Raw genomic sequence first — 21923 nt, 5'->3', positions numbered from 1 at the left:
TAATTCAAAAGCATCAATTCTTCGACGATCAGCCTTCTTTATGGTCCAGCTCTCACTTCCATACATCACTACTGGGAAAACCATAGCTTTAACTATACAGACCTTTGTCGGCAAGGTGATGTCTCTGCTTTTTAAGATGCTGTCTAGGTTTGTCATTGCTTTTCTCCCAAGAAGCAGGCGTCTTTTAATTTCGTGACTGCTGTCACCATCTGCAGTGATCAAGGAGCCCAAGAAAGTAAAATCTCTCACTGCCTCCATTTCTTCCCCTTCTATTTGCCAGGAGGTGATGGGACCAGTGGCCATGATCTTGGTTTTTTTGATGTTGAGCTTCAGACCATATTTTGCGCTCTCCTCTTTCACCCTCATTAAAAGGTTCTTTAATTCCTCCTCACTTTCTGCCATCAAGGTTGTGTCATCTGCATATCTGACGTTGTTGATATTTCTTCCGGCAATCTTAATTCCGGCTTGGGATTCATCTAGTCCAGCCTTTCGCATGATGAATTCTGCATATAAGTTAAATAAGCAGGGAGATAGACTGGGCTTAATTTGGGATTTCTAATGGCAAATACTTTTAAAGGTGTCAATCGCAAGGCATTGGATGAATGAGGCAAGGTGGAGAGGTTTGAAGGCACAAGCTAAGCAGGTCCAGGTCTTGTCAGTGTCTGGATTGGTGACCCCTTGGGAGCCTAGTGTCCACCACCTTGGGTTGTGTGATGGAAGAATAGTGGGATATAAAGGCAATTAAATAAACATAAAATATCCCACACCCTATACCAGCTGTGGCCAGTGTGATACTCTCCAGATGCTGTTGGACTACAGCTCCCATCATCCCTGATCATCGGCCATGATAGCTGAAGCTGATAAAAGTCGTAGCACAACAACATCCAGAGGGCTCCAGGTTGGCTACCCCTGCACTACTCCAACTAGCCAAGCCACCACAGAGTGAAAGCAGCTGCAAAGAAATTGCTCTGTGCAGTAGGATGGGGCCCTTTGCATTACTATTATTTGTCGTAATGTGTAATGAGTTTGCAGTTCATTTTCATATCAAAGAGCAAACATGAGATTTGACCAAACTCTGTTTCCTTGATGCTGACAAGAGCGTGTTTATAGGGAAGGCAAGCAAAATTAATATGTAAAGAAAAGCAAGCAAAGTACGTGAGAACAGGAATCCATGGTAATGACTTGCATGCACATGATACATCTAGTGATAATATCATTTTCCACAAATTTATTACCCCATGTTATCAACACAGTTACCTCATAATATGTAAACTAAAGTTTGAACAGCAGCACTGATTATATTGGTAGCAACTAGCAAGAGCTGAGAATCACATTCAGAACCAAAAGAAGAACAGCTCCTCCGTGTTCATAATATACCTTTAGATTAGAAAGAGCTGAAGTCATGTTGTCTTTTCAGCACCACAGATGGAATAGCTACAATGCCCTAGCCTATGAAGAGGATCAAAAGAGTATTAAGTACAGCAGCGTTTCATAACCAAGCAAAACACCATTTCCTTACCCCGAGATTTCACTCTCAGACGGTGCTGTTTCTGTCACAGGACCTTTTGGGGTCTGTGCACACACTGGAATTCTGATGAAGCATTGTGGATGTCCATCCAAAAAATGGCTGCCGTATAAATGGAGCCACTCGTATTTGCATGATTTCTACATGGGTATTCTCCTAATCCACCATCTAATCACAGATCACGTCTGCTTCTAGGTACAAATAAGAGATCCAGCACAAACTACTGGATCCATCATGGCACAAACTACAGATTCTTTGCTCTGGTGCTCTGGCAAGCACTGCAGAGGTGGGTTTTTTTAAACTGCAATCCATAGAAACCACTGTCATCTTCCATTTCTTTTATTTATTTAAAAGCATGAACTAACTGCTTAATGTTTTTAAAAATGGAGTGTTGAGAGGAGGCAGAGAAATAGATTGGAAGGGCTGAAATGGGAGGACAGAGAAATATGTATGTATATAGTGCAGAAAGAAGCATCTCATTCTCTGGATAAGTCACTTCCTGGTTCACACTCAGATGCTGTTTTGAAATGTAATGGATAGTAATGGGGAAATTAAAGAACTGAATGTAGCTGAGACTTGAGACAAGTGTATCCATCCCACCAAAAATCCTGTAAAACCAACATGGAAAAAGCAAATCCAAAGCAGCCCAACCAAGGCTGAGGGATTTGCGAGTGGGGGAGAACATGGGTGGAATGGGATGACTGGAACCCTGAACTGAAGCACTTTATGCTGCAACATTTTGTGCAAGCGCCCTTCATTGTTATCCCCAAGCCTATTTCCCCCCCTACTTGACAAAAATCATAGGATAAATGCCTTCCTTCATAGGATTGCTGTTAATATGAGTGAAATAATGGCTACCTTTTGAGTTTTAGTGGCAGAAATGAGCTCCCCTTTAAAGCAGGGTTTGGGGAAGGGGCAGGTCTCAGTCCATATTTACAAGTGGGGAGGCGGTAAAAAGGAAAAGAGAGTCACACATGTCCAAGGTTTCCAACCTCAAAAAATTACTCATGCATACAGAACACATCATACATGTATTGGTACATTCCACTCCAGATAACGTCACTATTTTCAAAGAGCTTTTGTACCTCTGAATCCTGCTGGGGGAGAGGATATCGATTTTGCTCAAGGGCCAGTTGTGTTCCATTTCATTGGGTGTATTTTCCTAGGCTAAGACACAGAAGCATGTTCAAACAATGAAGCCAAAATGGCTTTAGATACCTATTAGGTCCATAAAGTATATTCAACACAAAGAACAGCTGGGCATATAAAGGGCCCCCATTACCTTCAGTAGCTTAGGGCCTCATCAAACCTAAATCCGGCCCTGCTAGGGTGCAAAATAGCCCGACACCGGCACTGCCTGAAACTGAATACTGCTATGCAGAGTGTCGAATTTGAGTGTGCGCCCCGGAGCCTGCTTTGAATGCTCCGGAGCATACAAAACCATTACAAAGACGAAGGCTATTGTCTCTACCTCCCGATGCCTGCTGGCCCTGCTGCTCTGCATCCACGTGAAGCGTGGGGGTGGGGAGGGGCTCTTCTCTTCCCGCACCCCCCCTCCTTGCTAGAGATTAGGCGTGTCTCTTCCTGGGACCCTCCACCCTCCTCCTGCCCATAAATAGCCAAGCCCCAGGAGGCGCGCACAGCCGAGCAGCCACAGAGCCACCGACTGCAGCCAGCTCTGCCAGCGGCGTCACAGCATGTACACCAGCAGAATGGAGGTTCCCAGGAGGGGGCGATCCTTCGACTCCATGAACACCAGCTTCGGCGAGAATCAGCTCAACAACGTGGTAGGCAACCTCTCCTCTTTGGCCATCCTCAACGAGGTAGGTGTGCGCAGCAGGCGAGGCGCTTCTTGACTTTCATTCCACTTCTTCTAGATTCCTTCCTGATCCAGGAGATCTCCCGTGGTTGGTCTACTACATGGCCATGCAGAGAGAGAGCCACGGTGACTTTTTTTGTTTTGCTTTGCTTTTAATGAGTTTGTGTCTGTTTGAAGAAGAATCGTCTCGTAGTCAGATCGCAGCTGCATTTTTAAATATATGAGCGATGATATTTTAGCACATTGTACTGCAAAAAGTTTTTGAGCTGCTGGGAGAACATCGTTCGTGTGTGGCTTTATATTATAAAGATACCGTAGTAAAAGTACATCAAGTACTTCGGGACTTAAAACCTCCACATGAAATGACACCTCCTTTTTAGGAGTGGAAGAATCGAAACCTGCTTCACAATGTTGCACAATATATTCAAATTAACTCCAATTTATGCAAAATGCTAGGTATATGCTATTGCTTAGTGCATATTCTGCAGCAAATTCAGCCAGCTCTCCCACTGGCTGTCCCAGTAACAAGTGATGCAATTCCAGACTGAAAGGTTCATTTTACAGCATCACTTGTTTAAACACCCTCAGACAGGTCAGCTAACGGATCTAAGCTAGCAGCACACAGGGAGACTTTGTGGAGAATGAAGAGCAAGTGCTCCTCCTTAGCTGGGACTGGCAACTGTCACAATGGCTAAAAAGCACACAGTCCTTCAAATGACTAAATGAGGATTAAGCTGGGCAAGTTTCCGTTTCAGCTCTGCAATTTGAAAACTCACTGCCCAATTGTCCTACCACAATTGATAATATAATCTGGATAATTTTGGGGCATTAATCTAATGAAGGGCACCAGCATCTCAGGAAGGCACTGTAGCCATGGAACTGAGAAAAAGTGGGCACCCATTCTTCTTCTGAATAGCCTTGTGGACTTCCAGGGAGTAAGAGATTCCCTGCCTGTGTGTACTTTGGGGTGTCCACCTTGTCCATCTGGTGTACAAGAGGTCATGACATACTGAGGAATATCTCAGTGTGAGAAATACCCTGAATATTTGCAGGGTAGTGCAGATGGACACCCTTGCATCAGAGAGTGTTAAAAAGGGATCCGCAGACTGAGCATGATGTTGCACTCAGATTCCATCCAATGTCTTACGTGCATCTTATTTATCTTCCTCTTTGCCAATGCTCATTTCCCTATCCTAGACCCCTTTCGGCTAGCCCCTGTCTTTAGTAAGCGCTAAATGACATACAAGTGCCTTTGAACTTCTTCATTCTGTCTACAAAAAAAATAGGGAGAGGCATGAGCAAGGCATGTGTGCTGTGCTCATCACCTGATGTTACCCTTCAGCATATGGTGATGAAGATGCTATTTCTGGAGGCTGCACTTTTGGGGGACTCACATAGCTTGCAGCCACTGATAGACCAGTCCTCAGTGTTAACAATGAAACCTTTAAAAAGTGATTGACGCTGGTGGCCGTTGTGGCTTCTAGTGACAAGATGTTCTGTACATGAGCCGTGTGTTTTGTGACGGAGTCCTTCCTTTGGCTTACCATCTTTAATCCACTGCCTACCAATGATGACTTGATAGTTTGTTTTGCATGCAGGTGTGAATAATCTCTCCCTTTCTAATCTCCCGACTTTGCTAATCATATTATAATATAAGCCCATCATCTAAGTCATCTGAGTTAACCTTCCCAATGGTTTAAGTCTGTCTTCATAAGGATGATCTCACTTTCCCCTATTCCCCTTGACTGTGTTTTGCTATCTATCCAGCTGTGCTATATCATCACCATTTTACCCAGTCCTGCTACCCCATCTAAGGTATTAGAATATATAAATATATATTATATTGGTCAGCAATTGGCTTCCCCAGAGGGCTAGTTGGAGACAGGAGTGAATGGTGGAAGAACAGCCCCTCTAGAGGAGACTGTCAGCAAGTTATTTTACTACAAATGCCACTTTCCCCACCTTACATTTGCTGGTGCCAGACAGCTGATTTATAGGAACCAAATTTGGGCCACAGGCTTCCAGTTGCTGCTACTGAATTTAATATATCTGTACCCCATCACTCCAATCATTCAAAGCATTCAAAGATGTTAAAAAACCACCCATGTAACAGAGAGCTTTGCAAACTATAAGAGCCATATTAATAGCCACCAACAGCTAGTGGTCGAGGAGTACATGGCGAACTGAGGCTGCTAAGCAGTGCCCTGGGGGTCTTGCAGGAGACAGCGCCGTGAAAACTAGCTTAGAAGGTAAGAGGAGATTTACCTTTGCTGAACCTGCCATTGATGTCAGCAGTTTGAAGATCCTCTTCTTGAGATCTGGAGCAGATTAGGTGAGAGGCAAGTCTGCATAAGCAAACTAAGCCTGTTCTTCTAATGAGTGAGTTTTCTGTTGGCAGCTTGGTTGGAACCAATCAACCCTATGCTGGCTAGCTATCAAGATAGGCAAACCCAAGACCAGGGTTCAATCTCCACTTGGTCATGAAGTTCACAGGGTGACGTTGGGCTAGTAAACTGCCTCTTAGCCTAACCTACCTCACAGGGTTGTTGTGGGGATTAAATGAGGAGGGGGAAAACCAATGTTTTCTCTTTAGAGAAAAAGATGGTATTTAAATGCAACAAATAAATAAACAATAAATTTAACCCTAAGGGGAGGTTTGCTACTGATTTTAGACCCAAGTAGGTTGTACTAAACATGATGTAAGCAGGGTTGCTTCAGAATTATAAAAACTAATCCATATTGACTATTTCCTTCCTTCCTGAGCATAAAGCCATACTTTTCTGGACCTACCCAGAGCTAGCTAAGCATTTATTGAGCAGCATCAGACAAAAAGGTCATAAAAACCATTGCAAAAAGTTAAAACTGTTAGTAGGATCAGAATTACACTTGTAGTTTAATGGTGAATTTTGGACACAATGGAGAGGTAAAAGATTTGGATTATTATAAAAGACGCAGGAGGAAATAATTAACAATAGGACCCACAAAGGGTAGGAGGGACGTTCAGGAGATCCTCTGGAATCCCGTTTCTATGTTGCACGTTGGATATGGGACTGTAAAATTTTAATCTGAAAAACCAAATAAATAAATTTAGATACTGTATATAAATTAAAAAATATATATCAAGAAGCATCAGATGTCCTGAAAAAGAGTCACATGAACGCTTATAAGCAGATTCTCTGCCACCTGAAAAAAGTTTAATAGGAGACTTAAGAATGTTTTCATCCACGGACGTGAGGCTTAGATCTAATTTTTGCTTGGAGCATAAGCTATTATGGATTTCTACCACAATAAAGCATATAGTCTTTAAGCTGCCACGTGGCTCTTCCTTGTGGCATCTTATCTGTGGAAGGGCAGTTTGGAAATTTAATGAATTAGTGGTGTAGGTGCAGCTGGAACAAAGGGACCTGTTTAGTTCTTCTTCAAGAGTATTAGGCTTGGTGTAAAGTTGTGCCACCATAAGTGGATAAGATTCTTAGAGAATGTCATTGTCACTCAGTACGGCTTTAGTAGGGTGCATAAGAAGAGCTCTGCTGGATCAGACCAATTTAGTCCTGCATCCTGTTCTCACTGTTGCCCACAGGAGGTCTGTGGGAAGTTTAACACAGTGGTTCATCCCACCTCATAGATGCCTTTCAGCAACTCCACATTCAAAACACTCACATTTCTGTGCAAACAGAATCCGATTTCTGCATGTTGAAGCAATTAAATTTTGCCTACTGAATGCTGGAGGTCCACTGTCGGCTACTTCTCTGGCTTTGGGGCTTTCAGATGTTTCCAAGCTCATTTCCGAAACAATGAGTAAGAAATCTTCTTTCATTTTATTGTTATTTTAAAAACCAGTATTTAAAGATGGCCAGTTCTAGGCAAGAACTTAGATGTGACATTTCTCAATGGAGGTGATGGAATACACATAGCACTGTAATGTAGCTTGGGAGGTCAGGCCTGCTAATGTGAGAAGGAAGTGCACTGTGGGAACTAGCCCTTAGTGATATTTCAAATAATAATAATAATAATAATAATAATAATAATAATAATAATAATAATAAGTTATTTATACCCCACCCATCTGGCTGGGTTTCCCTAGCCACCCTGGGCTGCTCCCAACAGAATATTAAAAACACGATAAAACATCAAACGTTAAAAACTTCCCTAAACAGGGCTGCCTTCAGATGTCTTCTAAAAGTCAGATAGTTGTTTATTTCCTTGACATCTGATGGGAGGCCATTCCACAGGGTGGGCAACACTACCGAGAAGGCCCTCTGCCTGGTTTCCTGTAACCTCACTTCTCGCGGTGAGGAAGCTGCCAGAAGGCCCTCGGCGCTGGGCAGAACGATTGGGGTGGAGACATAGGTATACTGGGTATTTAATGCTGGTTAAGAAAGACAGCTTGTCACCTCTTCTCTCTCTCTTCATATAATCAGGTACAGAATTGTTTTGAATTCCCAGGTACAGAATTGCTTTGAGGTGGGGAACTTGTGGTTCTCCAGATGTCATGGGACTACAACCCCCATCACCACTGACTATTGGCCAAACTGGCTGGGACTGATGGGAGTTGGAGTCCAGCAATACCTGGAGGGCTGCAGGTCCCCCATCACTGGCTCAAGGTACACAAACCTTGTGTTTATTTCAACTATTAGATGTACTCATGAAACACAAGTTTTTCCTTCAGGGCATACAGGGACAAGGTGATTTAAGACATGCTGGTCTTCTACTTGCCTCTACGAGTGTTTGTGGCCTGCACAGTCTGTAGGGCTCGCTTTCCACTCTTGGCAGGGGTGAGAGGATGTCTGTAGCTTGGGAAAAAGGTGTTTTCTATTTTAACGGCCACTTCCTGTGCTTTCAGTTCTTCACTACAGCATTGAAACCACAGCGGCCGGAGGCTGCTATGCAGACTTGTTGTTAGTATATCGGTAGTTCAGGGGTGGCCAACTCCCAAGAGACTGCGATCTACTCACAGAGTTAAAAACTGGCAGTGATCTACCCCATTTTGGGGGGTTCAGGTCAAAGTTGTTGAGTTTTTTCCAGGGAGGAGGTAAAACGTTGAACTTTTTTAAGGGGAGCCACAGTTGTTCAGCTTCTTTGGGGGGAGCCAATGATCTACCAGTGATCTACCGCAGGCGTCCAGTGATCTACCGGTAGATAATGATCTACCTGTTGGACATGCCTGGTATAGTTGAAACAAAGCAATAGCTAGGGTTGCCGAATGACCGGGCAGGGAAAAAACAGCACAGCCTGCCTTTGAAAGTAGCTTGCTCTGTAGATATCAACAAATGGAGCTCTTCTCAGCATGGATATAAGCTTTATCACCTACTAAGAAGGCCAGTCCATTCCTGGGGTGCAACAGCAAATGGTGTCCTCTCATCCCACCATGTTAAAGGACTAGCCAAAGCTAGCCATGTAATTTTTTAGCACCTGAGGCAGAAAATCACACAAACACCTCTTCTCCTCCCTGGCAGTTAAAATATAATATCAATACATTAAATAAAGAATTTACTGCCTTTCATGGCACCCCATTCTCCAGCCTAAGGGAGACAGCTTTGAACCAAAAAAAAGGGTTTGTTTTGAAACTTTGACTTACTTAACTCTGCTTGCCATCTGCATCATTTTTAGATCCACAAGTCCAACTACACGATGAATGATGACAACAAAGTGAATGAAGACAATGTATCTGAAAGGGGGAGAGCTGCCGTCATTTTTTCTTTAAAAAACGAAGTTGGAGGGCTTGTGAAAGCCCTAAAGCTCTTTCAGGTAAGCAGTCCAGTCCCTCTTGTGTACAGCTGGCACAGAGTAAAGATAGCAACAACCTCGGTAAAGGCATGATGAGTTTTGCTACTGTGTTAAGATTTTAGATTTTATAAACAAACAAATGCTAAACCTCAAATAGTAAAACCATACAACTGTGCACTCCAAATGGAGGATGAGATATAATCCCAGAATCTGATCTGAAGGACTGAACCTTAAGGGTACTGGAGAAGAATTTATTTGTTTGTTTTGCGTTTCAGACACCTCTGGAAATTTGTAACTTGCTCAGGGCAGATTTGCACATTATGTGGAAGTGCTGATTCCACATTTCCAGGGTAATGTGTCAAGGGGGCAAGTTGTAGGTTCCCTCCTCCCTGGGAGAGATGCTTTAACTGTTATTCCAAGTGTCCCTATTACACATGATGTGTAAAGAAGGCATTAGAACGGTCACTTTTGTGGCATCTTCTTACTAAATAGTGCACTGCTTATCAGTACAGTATATGATGGGTAATTTAAGGTTGAAGTCAATCAACCACTTCTCTGGCGGAAAGTAAAGAAACTGTGCCTATGCACTTTCTAGAGGAGGGGTGGGACCTGGGGCAAATGTAGCTCTCCAGGTCTCTCTGTAGACTGGATCCCTCACTGGCCTTGTTCTCTGCCCTCCTGAAGTACACATGGGCAACTGTGGATTTAAGCCAGAAGTGGGTGCTTCATTTCTCCTACTCTGGTACACAAAAGGGAAGGAGATATGATTGGTGCCCTGCACAAGCTTGAGGCTAATGCAGGCACACCCAACCTTCGGCCCTCCAGATGTTTTGGACTACAATTCCCATCATCCCTGACCACTGGTCCTGTTAGCTAGGGATCATGGGAGTTGTAGGCAAAAACATCTGGAGGACCGCAGGTTGGGGATGCCTGGGCTAATGCATACATTCTCTTACTTTACTCTTTGTCTTTATACGTGAATTATCATGCTGAAAATGAGAAGTATTATCAGAAGGTTTTTCACTATGGCGGGGAGTGTATTCAAAGTGTAGATTATTTTGTGTTAATTAGTATGTGTGATGAGCTATATCAGAGGAAGGGGTGACTAGCAGAGATTTTGGTCCTCAGGTGCTATTGACCAATGAAAAAAAATGTCTTTCTTATCCATCAGGAAAAACATGTGAACCTGGTGCACATAGAATCTCGAAAATCCAGGAGACGAAATTCAGAGTTTGAGATCTTTGTAGATTGTGACAGTAACAGGGAACAGCTTGAGGAGATCTTCCATCTCTTGAAATCCCATGCCAATGTGGTATCCGTGAACCAGACAGACAATTTCCTCGTACAGGAAGATGGTAAGGAAGAAAATAATGATTTATTAGAAGTGCACGCCCTTTAAAAGTGTGATCACATGCCAGTGTTTGTGGTACTAGATTTTAAAAACAATGTCTTGGTTTTTTTTCTTTAGAGAGGCTTCTCCTTTTTTCTTTTCATCTAATGCACTTTCAAAGGATGGTTTACAGGAATTTAAAACAGATTTCCTTCTACTATGAGAGGTTTAAAAAGAAAGATACAGACATTGGTTGGATATGGGAATGCTGGGCAAAGTGAACCTGTGCTTAGGAAGGGAGCAGCATGATTTTAAATATAAATTCCATCTCATAAGGCTGTGATCCCATGAAAAAATAGACATCCCCAATTTGTCATAGATACCAGTACCTCTAATTTGGCATAGGATTGGGCTTCCCATGTGGTTAGGAGTTTCAACCTAAGTGCATGGGGCTTGATTCACAACTAGGGTCCGTTTGATCACCATAGGAGGAATTTGATGGCATGCTAAGGCAATCATTCCATCAGGGTAATTCTTTTGGCTTTCCAGATGGAATAACCCCCCACCTGCTGTTATGTTATGGGGGTTCTCCCAAAACTCCCTCCTGAGCCAATCTTGAAGGCATAAAGGGAAGAGAGACAGAAAGCCTTATTGCACAAGTGGAAGTTCTTGCGCAGGGCTCATTAGCTTAATCCTGCTCTATATTTAGAAATGAAGTTGACCCTATCACAAATTTTCTATTGCTTTCAAATGTTTTCTGCCTGTGTCCTGTAGCCTGTGCATTACCTTACTTACTTGAGCCATCATACTAATGGGGATTCAAGACCTTCCGTAGAAGTCAGATATGGTTTGATGAATGGAGGTTTCAGGAATGGAGGACCCTGCCTTAGGAAAAGCGAGCTGGGCCAGAGGAGCTGTAGGTCCATTCTGTGACCTATGCAATTCTGAGTACTATTTCACTTTCTTTTTGTCTCCAGCACTTGCGGCAGTACAAATGGCCATAATGCAGTAGAACAATATCCGTTTCTCAATACAGGGCCTGCAAAATTATGTAGTGAGCAAACCAAAGAAATCTGCTTCTTTTTCCTGGGTCTCCCCCAATATGTGGGGTTTCTGGTTATTTGGGTTTACATTCGGAACTTGTGACTTTGGTTTGTTCTCCTTTAAAACGTTTTCGTTTTTGAACTACAACTCCCTGAGGATTGGCCATGCCGGCTGGGGCTGATGGGAATTGGAGTCCAACAGCACCTGGAAGGCCACAGTTTCCACAGTCTTGAGATTTAAATCCTTTTCTTGTAAGCAACACCTCAGCTTCCCCCTTTTTGCCTTATTCGGCAGCAGAGGGTTGAAGGTGTGAGAGCAACAGCTAAACTGAATCCATGATGCAAGCAATAAGAGCTAAACTTACTTTCTTCCCCTGTTTTTAGTATCATTGTTCCTTTTACCATATCTACCACAGGAGGAAGTGCTCAATGTTGTGCGAAGGTCAGATAGGAAGATGTTCTCTTCTCCTCTTGACATTAATTCCTCAGAAACTAGATTTCATTTTCTAGCTGTCATAGCCGGCCATAAGAACAGTTTCCTTTTCGTAGAAAGCTTAATTTTATTAATAGCTATGTGGGTTTTATACATTCCGTAGAATTTTATTAATAGCTATATGGGTTTTATTCATTCCCTAGATATGGAAAATATCCCCTGGTTCCCTAAGAAGATCTCGGATTTGGATAAATGTGCAAATCGTGTTCTTATGTATGGTTCTGATCTGGATGCAGACCATCCAGTGAGTAGATTCATATTGGCATTTCTCTCACAATATTTCTGTTGCCTTTAAAGAGCTCCTCAAAACACTTTCCGTACTTTGAATATCTGGATATCTGATACTTTAGACTTGTATTCCAATATCAGAGTTTGATGCACAATAAACATACTAACATACTAACATGTCAAACATGATAATACTGAGCTATAATTGTACAACCTGAATTTGACAGTATGTAATTGAATCCCACCCGAAAATAGCAATAGTCAAGAAGCATGCAGAATGAAGATAAATTTTCCCTCAATTTGGGTGGGTGGGTGGTGGGTAGGAGTAGAAGCATGTTACAGTAATTGTTATGTATTAAGTTTGACTGCAGTACTCATTCTGGCCACCGTGGCTGCAACTCAACATGAATCACAAAGACTGACGGGGCTTAATTTTTTTGCTTCACTTTTAGGGTTTCAAAGACAATGTTTATCGCAAGAGACGGAAGTATTTTGCAGACCTGGCCATGAACTACAAACAGTATGTGTCAATCTTTGTTAAATCCTCTTGCTAAAGATGGGGCAGGAACCTTTCAGGGCCAGGGACAAAGCCTTGGAGACTTGCGTATTGATAATCTGATTGACTAATGTGGACGTTGAGAATATATTATGGATCACAGAGTATGCCAGTCAGCCAGTTTTGCTTAGCTCCTTTGCCAATCCAAGCTAGAGTTCAGCACAGCAAAATAAAACTTCCCTCCAAAATCATTGCAGTGACCCTGCAAGACCAGGCAAAACCATTTATGTTGTTATTATTGGCCAATCCAAATTCCCAAGCCATGATCAGCCCAGTGTCTCCTGCACATTGTAACACAAAGGATGCACACAGAATTGAAGGTAAAACTAGGACTCCGAAGTGTTATTTGAAAACAAATGTTTCATTTCTGACAAACGTTTCTGAAAGCCAACCCTTGATTCTGTCTTCTCGTCATAGTGGTGACCCAATTCCAAAAGTTGAATTCACCGAGGAGGAGATCAGGACTTGGGGCACAGTATTCCGAGAACTGCATAAACTCTACCCAACCCATGCTTGCAGAGAATATCTTAAAAACCTGCCTTTGCTAGCCAAGTACTGTGGGTACAGAGAAGACAACATCCCCCAGCTGGAAGATGTGTCACGTTTTCTAAAAGGTAATGCACAGGGTCTATCTGACCAGATGTTTTTGCTGAGGCAATGCTACCATTTTAATAGGACAGACATAGCCAACGTGGTGCCCAACCAATGTTGTTGGACTACAACTCCCATCAGCCCCAACCTGCACCACCAGTGGTCGGGGGTCATGGGAGTTGCAGTCAAAGATATTTATCTTGGCTCCCCCTGCAATATGGCTTTGATGAAGAACAAGATGCTAGAGATCTCCATGTGTTTGAACTGCTGCAACACGGGTGTTTGGTGAGGGGACTTGGCTGGATGTTTATCTTCTAAATTGGCCATCATCTTGGTTTTTGCAGAGCGCACTGGATTTACTATCCGCCCAGTTGCCGGATACCTCTCACCCAGAGATTTCTTGGCGGGTTTAGCCTTCAGAGTATTCCACTGCACTCAGTATGTTCGACACAGTTCTGACCCGCTTTACACTCCAGAACCGTAAGCAGCTATTATTATTATTTAATCCTTATTCCGAATAATATGTACATTTATACTTATTCCAGGAAAGTGTACCCATTTTGAAAGCTTGGTGTCAATCAATGAAATCCTTCTCCTGTCTACTCAGAAGTAAGTCCTACTGAGCTCAGTGGGGCTCACTCCTGAGTAACTGGGCATAGAATTGCAGCCTAAAGCTAGACTTTATGGCCATTTTACAAATCAACACAGAGTAATGCTCCCCTTTTCAAACATGTGGATCAAATCTTGTTTATGTTAGCTCTCGTAAATTAGAGGTGGGGGCAGGGAACAGTGTTGAGAGCAGAGAACTTGTAACTGAGGGCTGTCAAACGTATTTAACACAAGCCTAGCTTTCACAATGTGAATTACTTCCACTTATTTTAGTACAACTGAAGAATCAAAATAAGTTTAGGATTTCTTTTCTCTGAGCTTCTTAATCTAAGAGCCTAGGATCTTAGCCGTTTCATCAACCTGCAGCATATTGAATTAAATAAGACTGAGTGCCTACAGACCAATTGACTCATCTATATTTTGGACTTACTAAGCATAGTCTGACACTCTTAACACTCTCATCTTCATTATCATGCATATTTTTGCTACTCCATGAGCTTGACCAGCCCAATAACCCTACTTTCTGCACCTATTGCCATCCCCACAACTCCAATTCACATACATTACACAATTTGCAATAATGTAGGCGCTCCTTGGGAAGGTCCATTTCATGTCATCTTCTCATTTTTTGTCAAGAAGTAGTAGTTCAAACTCGGCATGCAGGCTTCTAATGCAGAGTACCCATGCCACTTCAATAAATAAAGTAATGATTCCATTGGTGACCACCTCCTTCCTCTCAGGAGCTCAAGTTGGGGGTATGAAGTTTTCCCCTTCCCCATTTTGTCCTCACAACAATCTTGTGAAGTAGGTAAGGGCTGGCAGATGGTGACTGGCCGAAAATCAGTCGAGTTTCATAACTGAGTGGCAGGGCCGTCTCAAGAATATCTGGTGCCGTGGTTCAAAGATCCCGCCGGCGCCCCCCCATTCAAAGATCCCCCCGCCCCCCCGTTTCACCTTTTTACAGTGGGGAAGAGGCAGAGGCTCCGGGACTCACCCTCGGCGGCCAGCCACCTACTGGCAGCCCTCACGTGCTGCAAGGGTTTGGCGAAGTGCGCGTGCGTCGTGGTGGGCCTTGGCGCTTCGGCAGCTTCTGCCGCCATGCCCTGAGGGCCCCTTCGCCGAGGGGGAGATGGGAAAGGCAAGAGGCAGCCCTCCGGGCGGGCAACGCTCCGACGGGACGGAGGCTCCGGGTGCCGCTCGGCATGGCGGAGGCGGGCGAGGGCGACGAGCTGATGCGGGAAGGCGCCATGTCCGGCCTCTGCCTCTTCCGTGGCACCCTCCAGTGCCCTCCAGAACTTGGCGCCGTGGTTCCCCACGCCACTAGCCTCTATGGCTAAGACGCCCCTGCTGAGTGGGTTATGAACTGAACTGAACCCTGATCTCCCAGATCCTAGTCTGACACTCTTAACCACTGCACCAAATAGGCTATGTCCATGTCTCATCATTTCCACCGCAGAGAAGAGATTGTCAGGCTGGGTATGCATGTGTGTTAGCCCCATGTAAAATCCCCCACTCTCTGTGCTCTTGTAATTGCACATGCCTACCAAGTTTCTCAACCACTTTGTGTACCTGGCATGTAGCTCATGTGTGCTTATGCTCCACCAAGCGTGTTGATCTCTCTATTGTGCTATGGGATGCTTGGAGGTTTTCCTCCTCCCCAATTGTTATATATTTTTGACAGTTGTTACCTAATTATATTAGATGAGCTTGCTTTTACACATCAACAGTAAGGAACAAACTACCCGGATCAACATTAGCTTGCTTTTCCTGTTTTCCAGTGATACCTGCCATGAGCTTTTGGGCCATGTACCTCTTCTTGCTGAACCTAGTTTTGCCCAATTCTCTCAGGAAATTGGCTTGGCTTCCCTTGGGGCATCTGATGAAGCTGTTCAGAAGCTGGCAACTGTAAGTAAAGGATATGTGCATGCTCCTCATTTCCATAGGTACCGTACTACCTCAGTGATTCCATATTGTGTGTGCCACCATGGAAGAGGCCCTTTCTGTAGTTGCCACCTCACTCAGTGAAGATACCCATAGTAGGGCCTCTAACTCACCACTTTTTTTTTCTCATGGCCAAATTAGAGAACCTGTCTTTATACTGAACAGTGTTGAAATTATATTCCATTTCCCAGCTATACAAAGGGCCTTGGCTCCTGAGTGCCATCATTTCTCAGGGATGAACTGAGGGTTTAGGGGTTTTCTGAATCCGAAGTCTGTGTGTTTTAAATTGCAATTAATGGATGATGGTACAAGTCAAGGGTATAAGGGGTATAAGGGGTTCCACATTAAAGGAGAAATAACATTCGTGCCTACTATTCATCTAGGAAAGGGAGCACGAAAACACTTGTTGCTTGAGTTTTATCAAGTTGCATCTCTGTCAAAGACTCACTGTGTTGCCTTCTTTTCTCCTCAGTGCTACTTCTTCACAGTAGAATTTGGCTTATGTAAGCAAGAAGGCCGGCTAAGAGCCTATGGAGCCGGTTTACTCTCTTCTATCAGTGAACTGAAAGTAAGCCTTAAAGGTCTCTTCCAACTACAGTCAATGGGTCTTCAAAGCAAATTGTTCAAAAACCTTCTACATTCAGGGAATGCTTTTCACATTAACCCGTCTATCAAGATGGTCAAATTATTGACTGGAACTGACTGGTCAGAACATAACTTGCCAGTCTTAAGAAACAAACAAAACACACTTCACAGGTTTCCAGTCAGTTTGCAGACACAGTGTAAGGTGATAGGTTTTGATCTAGGCCCTAGAGAGCACTATATAGCTTAGGACAGTGATGGCGAACCTATGACACGTGTGTCAGACGTGAAACGCAGAGCCCTCACTGCTGGCACGCGCCCCATCGGCCCATTCACGCTGTTGTTGGTTCCCCCCCCCATTTGTTCTCCCACTCCTCCTACAGCTTGTCTCTGCTACAGCTTGTCTTGGCTGTTGCTGGTAGCCAGAGATTGGTTTTTTAACCCTTTCTGTGCTGTTTTTTTCTGGCGCTTTGGCAGACTATGATTGGGTGTAACAGCGTTCATTTTTTAACCCATTCTGTGCTGGGTTTCTTTTGCGCTTTGGCAGACTATGTCGGTGCTGCGTGTTAGTTCCAGCAAAGGTATTATTCGTCATTTATTTCTGTTCTCTTCCCCCCCCCAAGTGCAGCAGCTTTGGGGCACCCCCCAAAAAAGTAAAGCAACTTTTTCACCCCCCAAAAAACCTCCAAAACTTTGGTTAGCAGCTCCCCCCCAAAAGCTCAACAACTCTGGGAACTTTGTGATAAATAAGGGTTTTTTGGTTTGGTTTGGTTAATTAATTAGTTTTTGGTTTATTAAATACAGTTATATATTACAATTATACATTTTTGTTATTTAAGCTATAAAGTTATGCTCACCCGAGTTATGCTCAGTTTTTTTTGCGAATTTTGACACACCAAGTTCAAATGGTTGCCTATCACCATAGCTGCCAAGTTATCCCTTTTTTAAAGGGATTTTCCCTTATGCTGAATAGGCTTCCTCGTGAGAAAAGGGAAAACTTGGCAGCTATGCCTATCACTGGCTTAGGAACAGGTCTCTGAAGGACACTCTGCTTTCATGTATACCTGCCAATTCTGTAAGATTTTCCTTAGAACATAAATTCATGACATCCATACACTTGTCACCTTTGAGGTCCCAAATATTTGCAAAACCCAATCTTTGTCGTTTTATTCCATCTGACCACCAGCATGCACTGTCTGGAAATGCCAGAGTCAAGCCCTTTGACCCCAGTGTCACCTGCAAGCAAGAATGCATGATTACAACATTCCAAGAAGTTTACTTTATTTCTGAAAGCTTTGAAGATGCAAAAGAAAAGATGAGGTAATTTTGCTAAGAACACCTGGGAGATTGAAAGGTGTCTTTGTTTAGCCACCTTTTTTAGGGGGGGGGGCACACACACCTTAGCTATTCTTCACCACTACCCCTTTGTGGTCAAGAGCTTGGCTAAACTGTTCTGTGTGGTGGCTAAGAGACTCAAGGCTTAGCCATGAATCTGAAAGTGCCCCGATCAAGTTTTACCTCTGTGCAGATTTGCTAAGTGGTCTTAAACAAGCCACTATCTCTCAAACCCCACCTTGCTTTGCCTCCCTCTCCCCAACATGGAAGTAAAATAATACATTTCCATGCTGTTATAAGAATTATACGATAACTAGCTGGCCCTGCCACGCATTGCTGTGGCTCATCCATGTGATTCCCCCCACCCTGTGCTGATTCATGATGTATCCCTCCCCCCACCCACTGGCTTATCATTGTGATTCCCCCCACCCTGTCCCAACCCATGACCTATCGCGTCCCCTCCTCCCCCCAACCCCCACCCAGGCAAGTCAGTACCTTCATTTGGCCTAGTCTATAAAGGCTTCAGCCTAGTATGTAAACGGGAGCCGAGGTACTGTTGAGAGGGAAGGTTTTATAGGTGCAGTACCAGTGTAGCCACCGCTAGAGGGTGCTGGTTTGCAACCTGGTTCTTTTCCCAGCATGCATTTTTGTCTGAGTTGTGTGTTTTGAAACACGGGGTTTTAGGGGTTTTACCTGGCACAGGTGTGCCATCTGTCTTAGCAAACTTTCCTATAGCCTTCGGACATTCGCATATGATGTTGTGTCAAAATTTCACCTCAATCGGTCAAGCGGTTTTGTTGAACATTGGAGACGAAGGAACATACCCAGTTCACATTTTTATATATATAGATGTATGTCAAGAACTTAAAAGCAGTGTATGGTGCTGTTGTGTCACATCGAGGCTTGTGTGAAGCAGGTTTACCACCAGGCAGCTCCATTATCTTATCCCAGTTCATTTCTTTGTTTCCCTTTCTTTCCTGAGCTGTTGTCCCTGGATCTGGCCATTCTCAGCATCACATCTGACAACAGTTTTTCCGCTATGAAGGTGACATCCCTTCCCTTGGAGTATCATTTCTGATGAATTAATGCAATTCTCTTTTTGGTTTTTATGAACCAGTTATAGCGGTACTTGAGATATTGCAGCACACACATACAAGGAATGGTCCTTGGCTGCCAGCTACATTGAGAAAGTTTAAGTGGGCTTTCATTGGAAATTTACTCCCCCTTTTCTTCCATCTGAACAGAGAGTTTGCAAAGACAATCAGGCGCCCCTTTGGAGTGAATTACAACCCGTATACACAAAGCGTTCAGATCCTGAAAGACACAAGGAGCATTGCTACTGTGGTGAATGAGCTACGCCACGAACTGGACATTGTCAGTGATGCCCTGACCAAGATGGGCAAGCAGCTGGGAATTTAACCTCTCCAGGGATCATCAACCACTCCACACTTGGCACCTATGGATTGGGTCCCATTTTAGACATGGAAATACTCTTTGTGTGCTTTACCGCCCTGTGATCTTCGGATGAAGGGTGGTATACTCAATGAATGAATGAATGAATGAATGAATGAATGAATAAAGTAGGATGCCATTTTCCTAAAACCAAAGGCTAAATCATGAGGAAATACTTTGTTTTTGAACTATGCCCCCCGGAAACATTCATACCAATATTTGCATACTATTTCTCCCTTTCTCTTTTATGGCTCACCCACGCACTCAGCAAGTTGGAAGGAGAGCAGATGCAACTTGCTTGTGGACTTAGGAATAGTTACAATGAAATAGGCAAGTGGTTCCATGTAGTCCAATGAGGGCTCATTCTACTTACTACTGAAGAATGGCTAGAGCTAGAAACCAAGATCTAATGAGGACCTATTGCCATCCAGTCCAGGGATGACTCCAGCTCCCATCATCCCATTGGCCATTCTGCTGGGGCTGATGGGGGCTAGAGTCCAGCAACACCTGGAGGTCCACAGCTTCCCCACCCCTGCCTCAAACCCAGTACAGCATGTGCCATCATGTTTCAAGAAGGATTCAATAGTTATTTCAGCTGAAGGATGAAGACTATAATTCGATGCACACTTATGTAGGAATCCAGTACAAGCGAATACAGTGGGATTTATTTCTTGAGTTGCTCTGCACGTGCCATTTCTCATATTAGGTTTCCCAATAAACTTGCATCTGGATATACTTGCACTTGGAGAACAGGGATCTCCTTCTGGCAGGAAGCTGATTCAGTGTCGTTTCATCCCATTATACTCTCATTTGGCTCCGATGAGTGCCCTCCAGGATGGCCAGTGGCCAAGGATGAGGGAAGCTGCAATCCAGCAACATTTGGGGGCCCCCAGGCTAGCTACCCCTGCTCTAGAGACTACTCAGTGATGAATTTATAGCAAAATGAATAGCAAAATGAGCACAAATTAGGATAAACCAGCTTTGAAGTGTATTTTAGGCCTTATGCATCATATAGCCTACTCCAACCTACACCCCCAAACCCCTGTGTTTTTGTACTATGTGAAAAGGTAGAGGGTGGTGTAGTTGGAGAAATATGGGAGGGACAATGACTTGCTACAGAAGAACCTGTGCTCATTGTTCCAATTTATTCTCAAGATGTCAAGAGATAGAGGCTCATTGGAATTACTTCTGAACTGGATATGCCTTCATATTTAGATAAACCTTACTTTTGTCTTAACTTAGAATTGTTTTTTAGGAATCTGAAACTTTTTAAATAAATCATTGCAGTTGAAACAACTGGAAGTAATGGAACAGATTTTCTGGGCTTCTACAAAGAGTAGCATTTCCTGAAATGAACTGGATTATGCCATGTCTGTGCTTTTTTATTAGACATTTTTGGGTCTGTGTTATGTTTGTAATGCAAGAGAAAAACATTGTACTGTTAAATGAGTATTTGCACCTTAAACTCTAAGACTTGGATTTTTTTAAAAAAATATTTGAAGCCGGTTGTAGTTTTGCAATTGACCTTGATGGATCCAAGAATTCACTTAAAATCTAAGTAGATATAGTTTCAGATATTTAAATATTTATATTCAGTTTTTAGGATGTGTAAACTTTGTCATCTGTGTTAGTAATTTCAGTGAATTTACTGTGGTGCTAGAACTGTTAAGTAGTCAGAATGCTTAGCTAAATGATATTTCCCATTTTTTTCTATTTTCAAATTAAAAAATGAACTTCAAGCAACACACTGCTTTGTGTTATTTGTTAGTTGGGGCCTTGAAAAATCTTGAAGCTGGGTGGCAATAAAATTTTGAGTGGGATAATGTTATAACACAACCCAAATCTCTGAGCAGTGTGAGATTGCAGGAGTGCCAGGAGCTTACCCAGGGTTTGTGTTTCCTTCAGAGTGAGGTAAAATATGGTTTATTTATACATATATACATGAGCCTACAATGGAGGGGTTCACAGCATTAACACCCCAAGAGGGCATTGGCTCCCCCATAGCCACATCATTGAATTCAAACAGAAATCAAACATCACTTTTGTCTCTCTCACTTTCCAGCTTGCAGCTTTTCTCCCTGCTTCTAACTTCTAGCTCACATCACACAACTCTCCTTTGACTTTTTAACTATCAGTGATTTGAGGGAGAGGGCCCACTCATTGGCTGTCTGGCACAGACCCACTTCCTTTGTTCCCTTAATGACCAATCATCTCACCATCTGGCTATTTCGGAAATTTGAATCCTTGATTAGATTTAACGCTTGCTGGATTCAGGAATTGCCCCTTCATGCTTTAACCAGTCCCAAGTTTACTAGATATATTTGACCGTCATTTCCCACAATATGTTTTTGTATGCACATGTTTTACGCAAATTTCAGTACAGTAGTGCTTCTCTAGTGGAAGGGACTTCCTCTGAAGGTGGTGGACTCTCCTTCCCTGAGAGCTTTTTCAACAGAGGTCGGATGGTCCTCTGCCAGGGATTCTTTAGTTGTGATTCCTGCACTGCAGAGGCTTGGCGGGCTAGATGATCCCTGGCTAGAAATACCATTCTGCGATTTTTCCAAGTAAGAACAGGAACAGCTGGGCGTAGATAACAGGCAAGATCCAACACTGCAAACCCAACAAGTCTCTACAATCTCCGCACTGCTAACAACTGAGCAGATGCCGAGAGAGCACGGCGTAACCAAAAAGG

The 21923-nt window shown here is 43.4% G+C and overlaps 1 protein-coding gene across 1 annotated transcript; it reads left to right on the top strand.

Annotated features, from left to right (window-relative positions):
• The first annotated feature begins 3180 nt into the window (after positions 1-3180).
• On the top strand, positions 3181-20965 carry TPH1 (tryptophan hydroxylase 1). The gene is made up of 11 exons (XM_035123378.2): positions 3181-3348; positions 8955-9092; positions 10243-10426; positions 12081-12181; positions 12618-12685; positions 13139-13335; positions 13657-13792; positions 15700-15826; positions 16335-16430; positions 17631-17764; positions 19024-20965. Exons 1-11 carry the CDS (start codon positions 3223-3225, stop codon positions 19196-19198), a joined length of 1482 nt encoding a protein of 493 aa, XP_034979269.2. The 5' UTR covers positions 3181-3222; the 3' UTR covers positions 19199-20965.
• Positions 20966-21923: the final 958 nt, after the last annotated feature.

This window comes from Zootoca vivipara, chromosome 1, assembly GCF_963506605.1.
Source record: "Zootoca vivipara chromosome 1, rZooViv1.1, whole genome shotgun sequence".
Classification (NCBI taxonomy): Eukaryota; Metazoa; Chordata; class Lepidosauria; order Squamata; family Lacertidae; genus Zootoca; species Zootoca vivipara.
The sequence above is the reverse complement of the archived record's forward strand: the minus strand, read 5'-3'. Positions and strand labels throughout refer to the sequence as shown.

Coding starts and splice junctions, on each gene's coding strand:
- TPH1 (XM_035123378.2), top strand. CDS start 3,223: ATGTACACCAGCAGAATGGAGGTTCCCAGGAGGGGGCGATCCTTCGAC. Junction 9,093..10,242: donor AAGCCCTAAAGCTCTTTCAG/GTAAGCAGTCCA, acceptor CTTATCCATCAG/GAAAAACATGTGAACCTGGT. Junction 16,431..17,630: donor CTTCTATCAGTGAACTGAAA/GTAAGCCTTAAA, acceptor TCTGACCACCAG/CATGCACTGTCTGGAAATGC.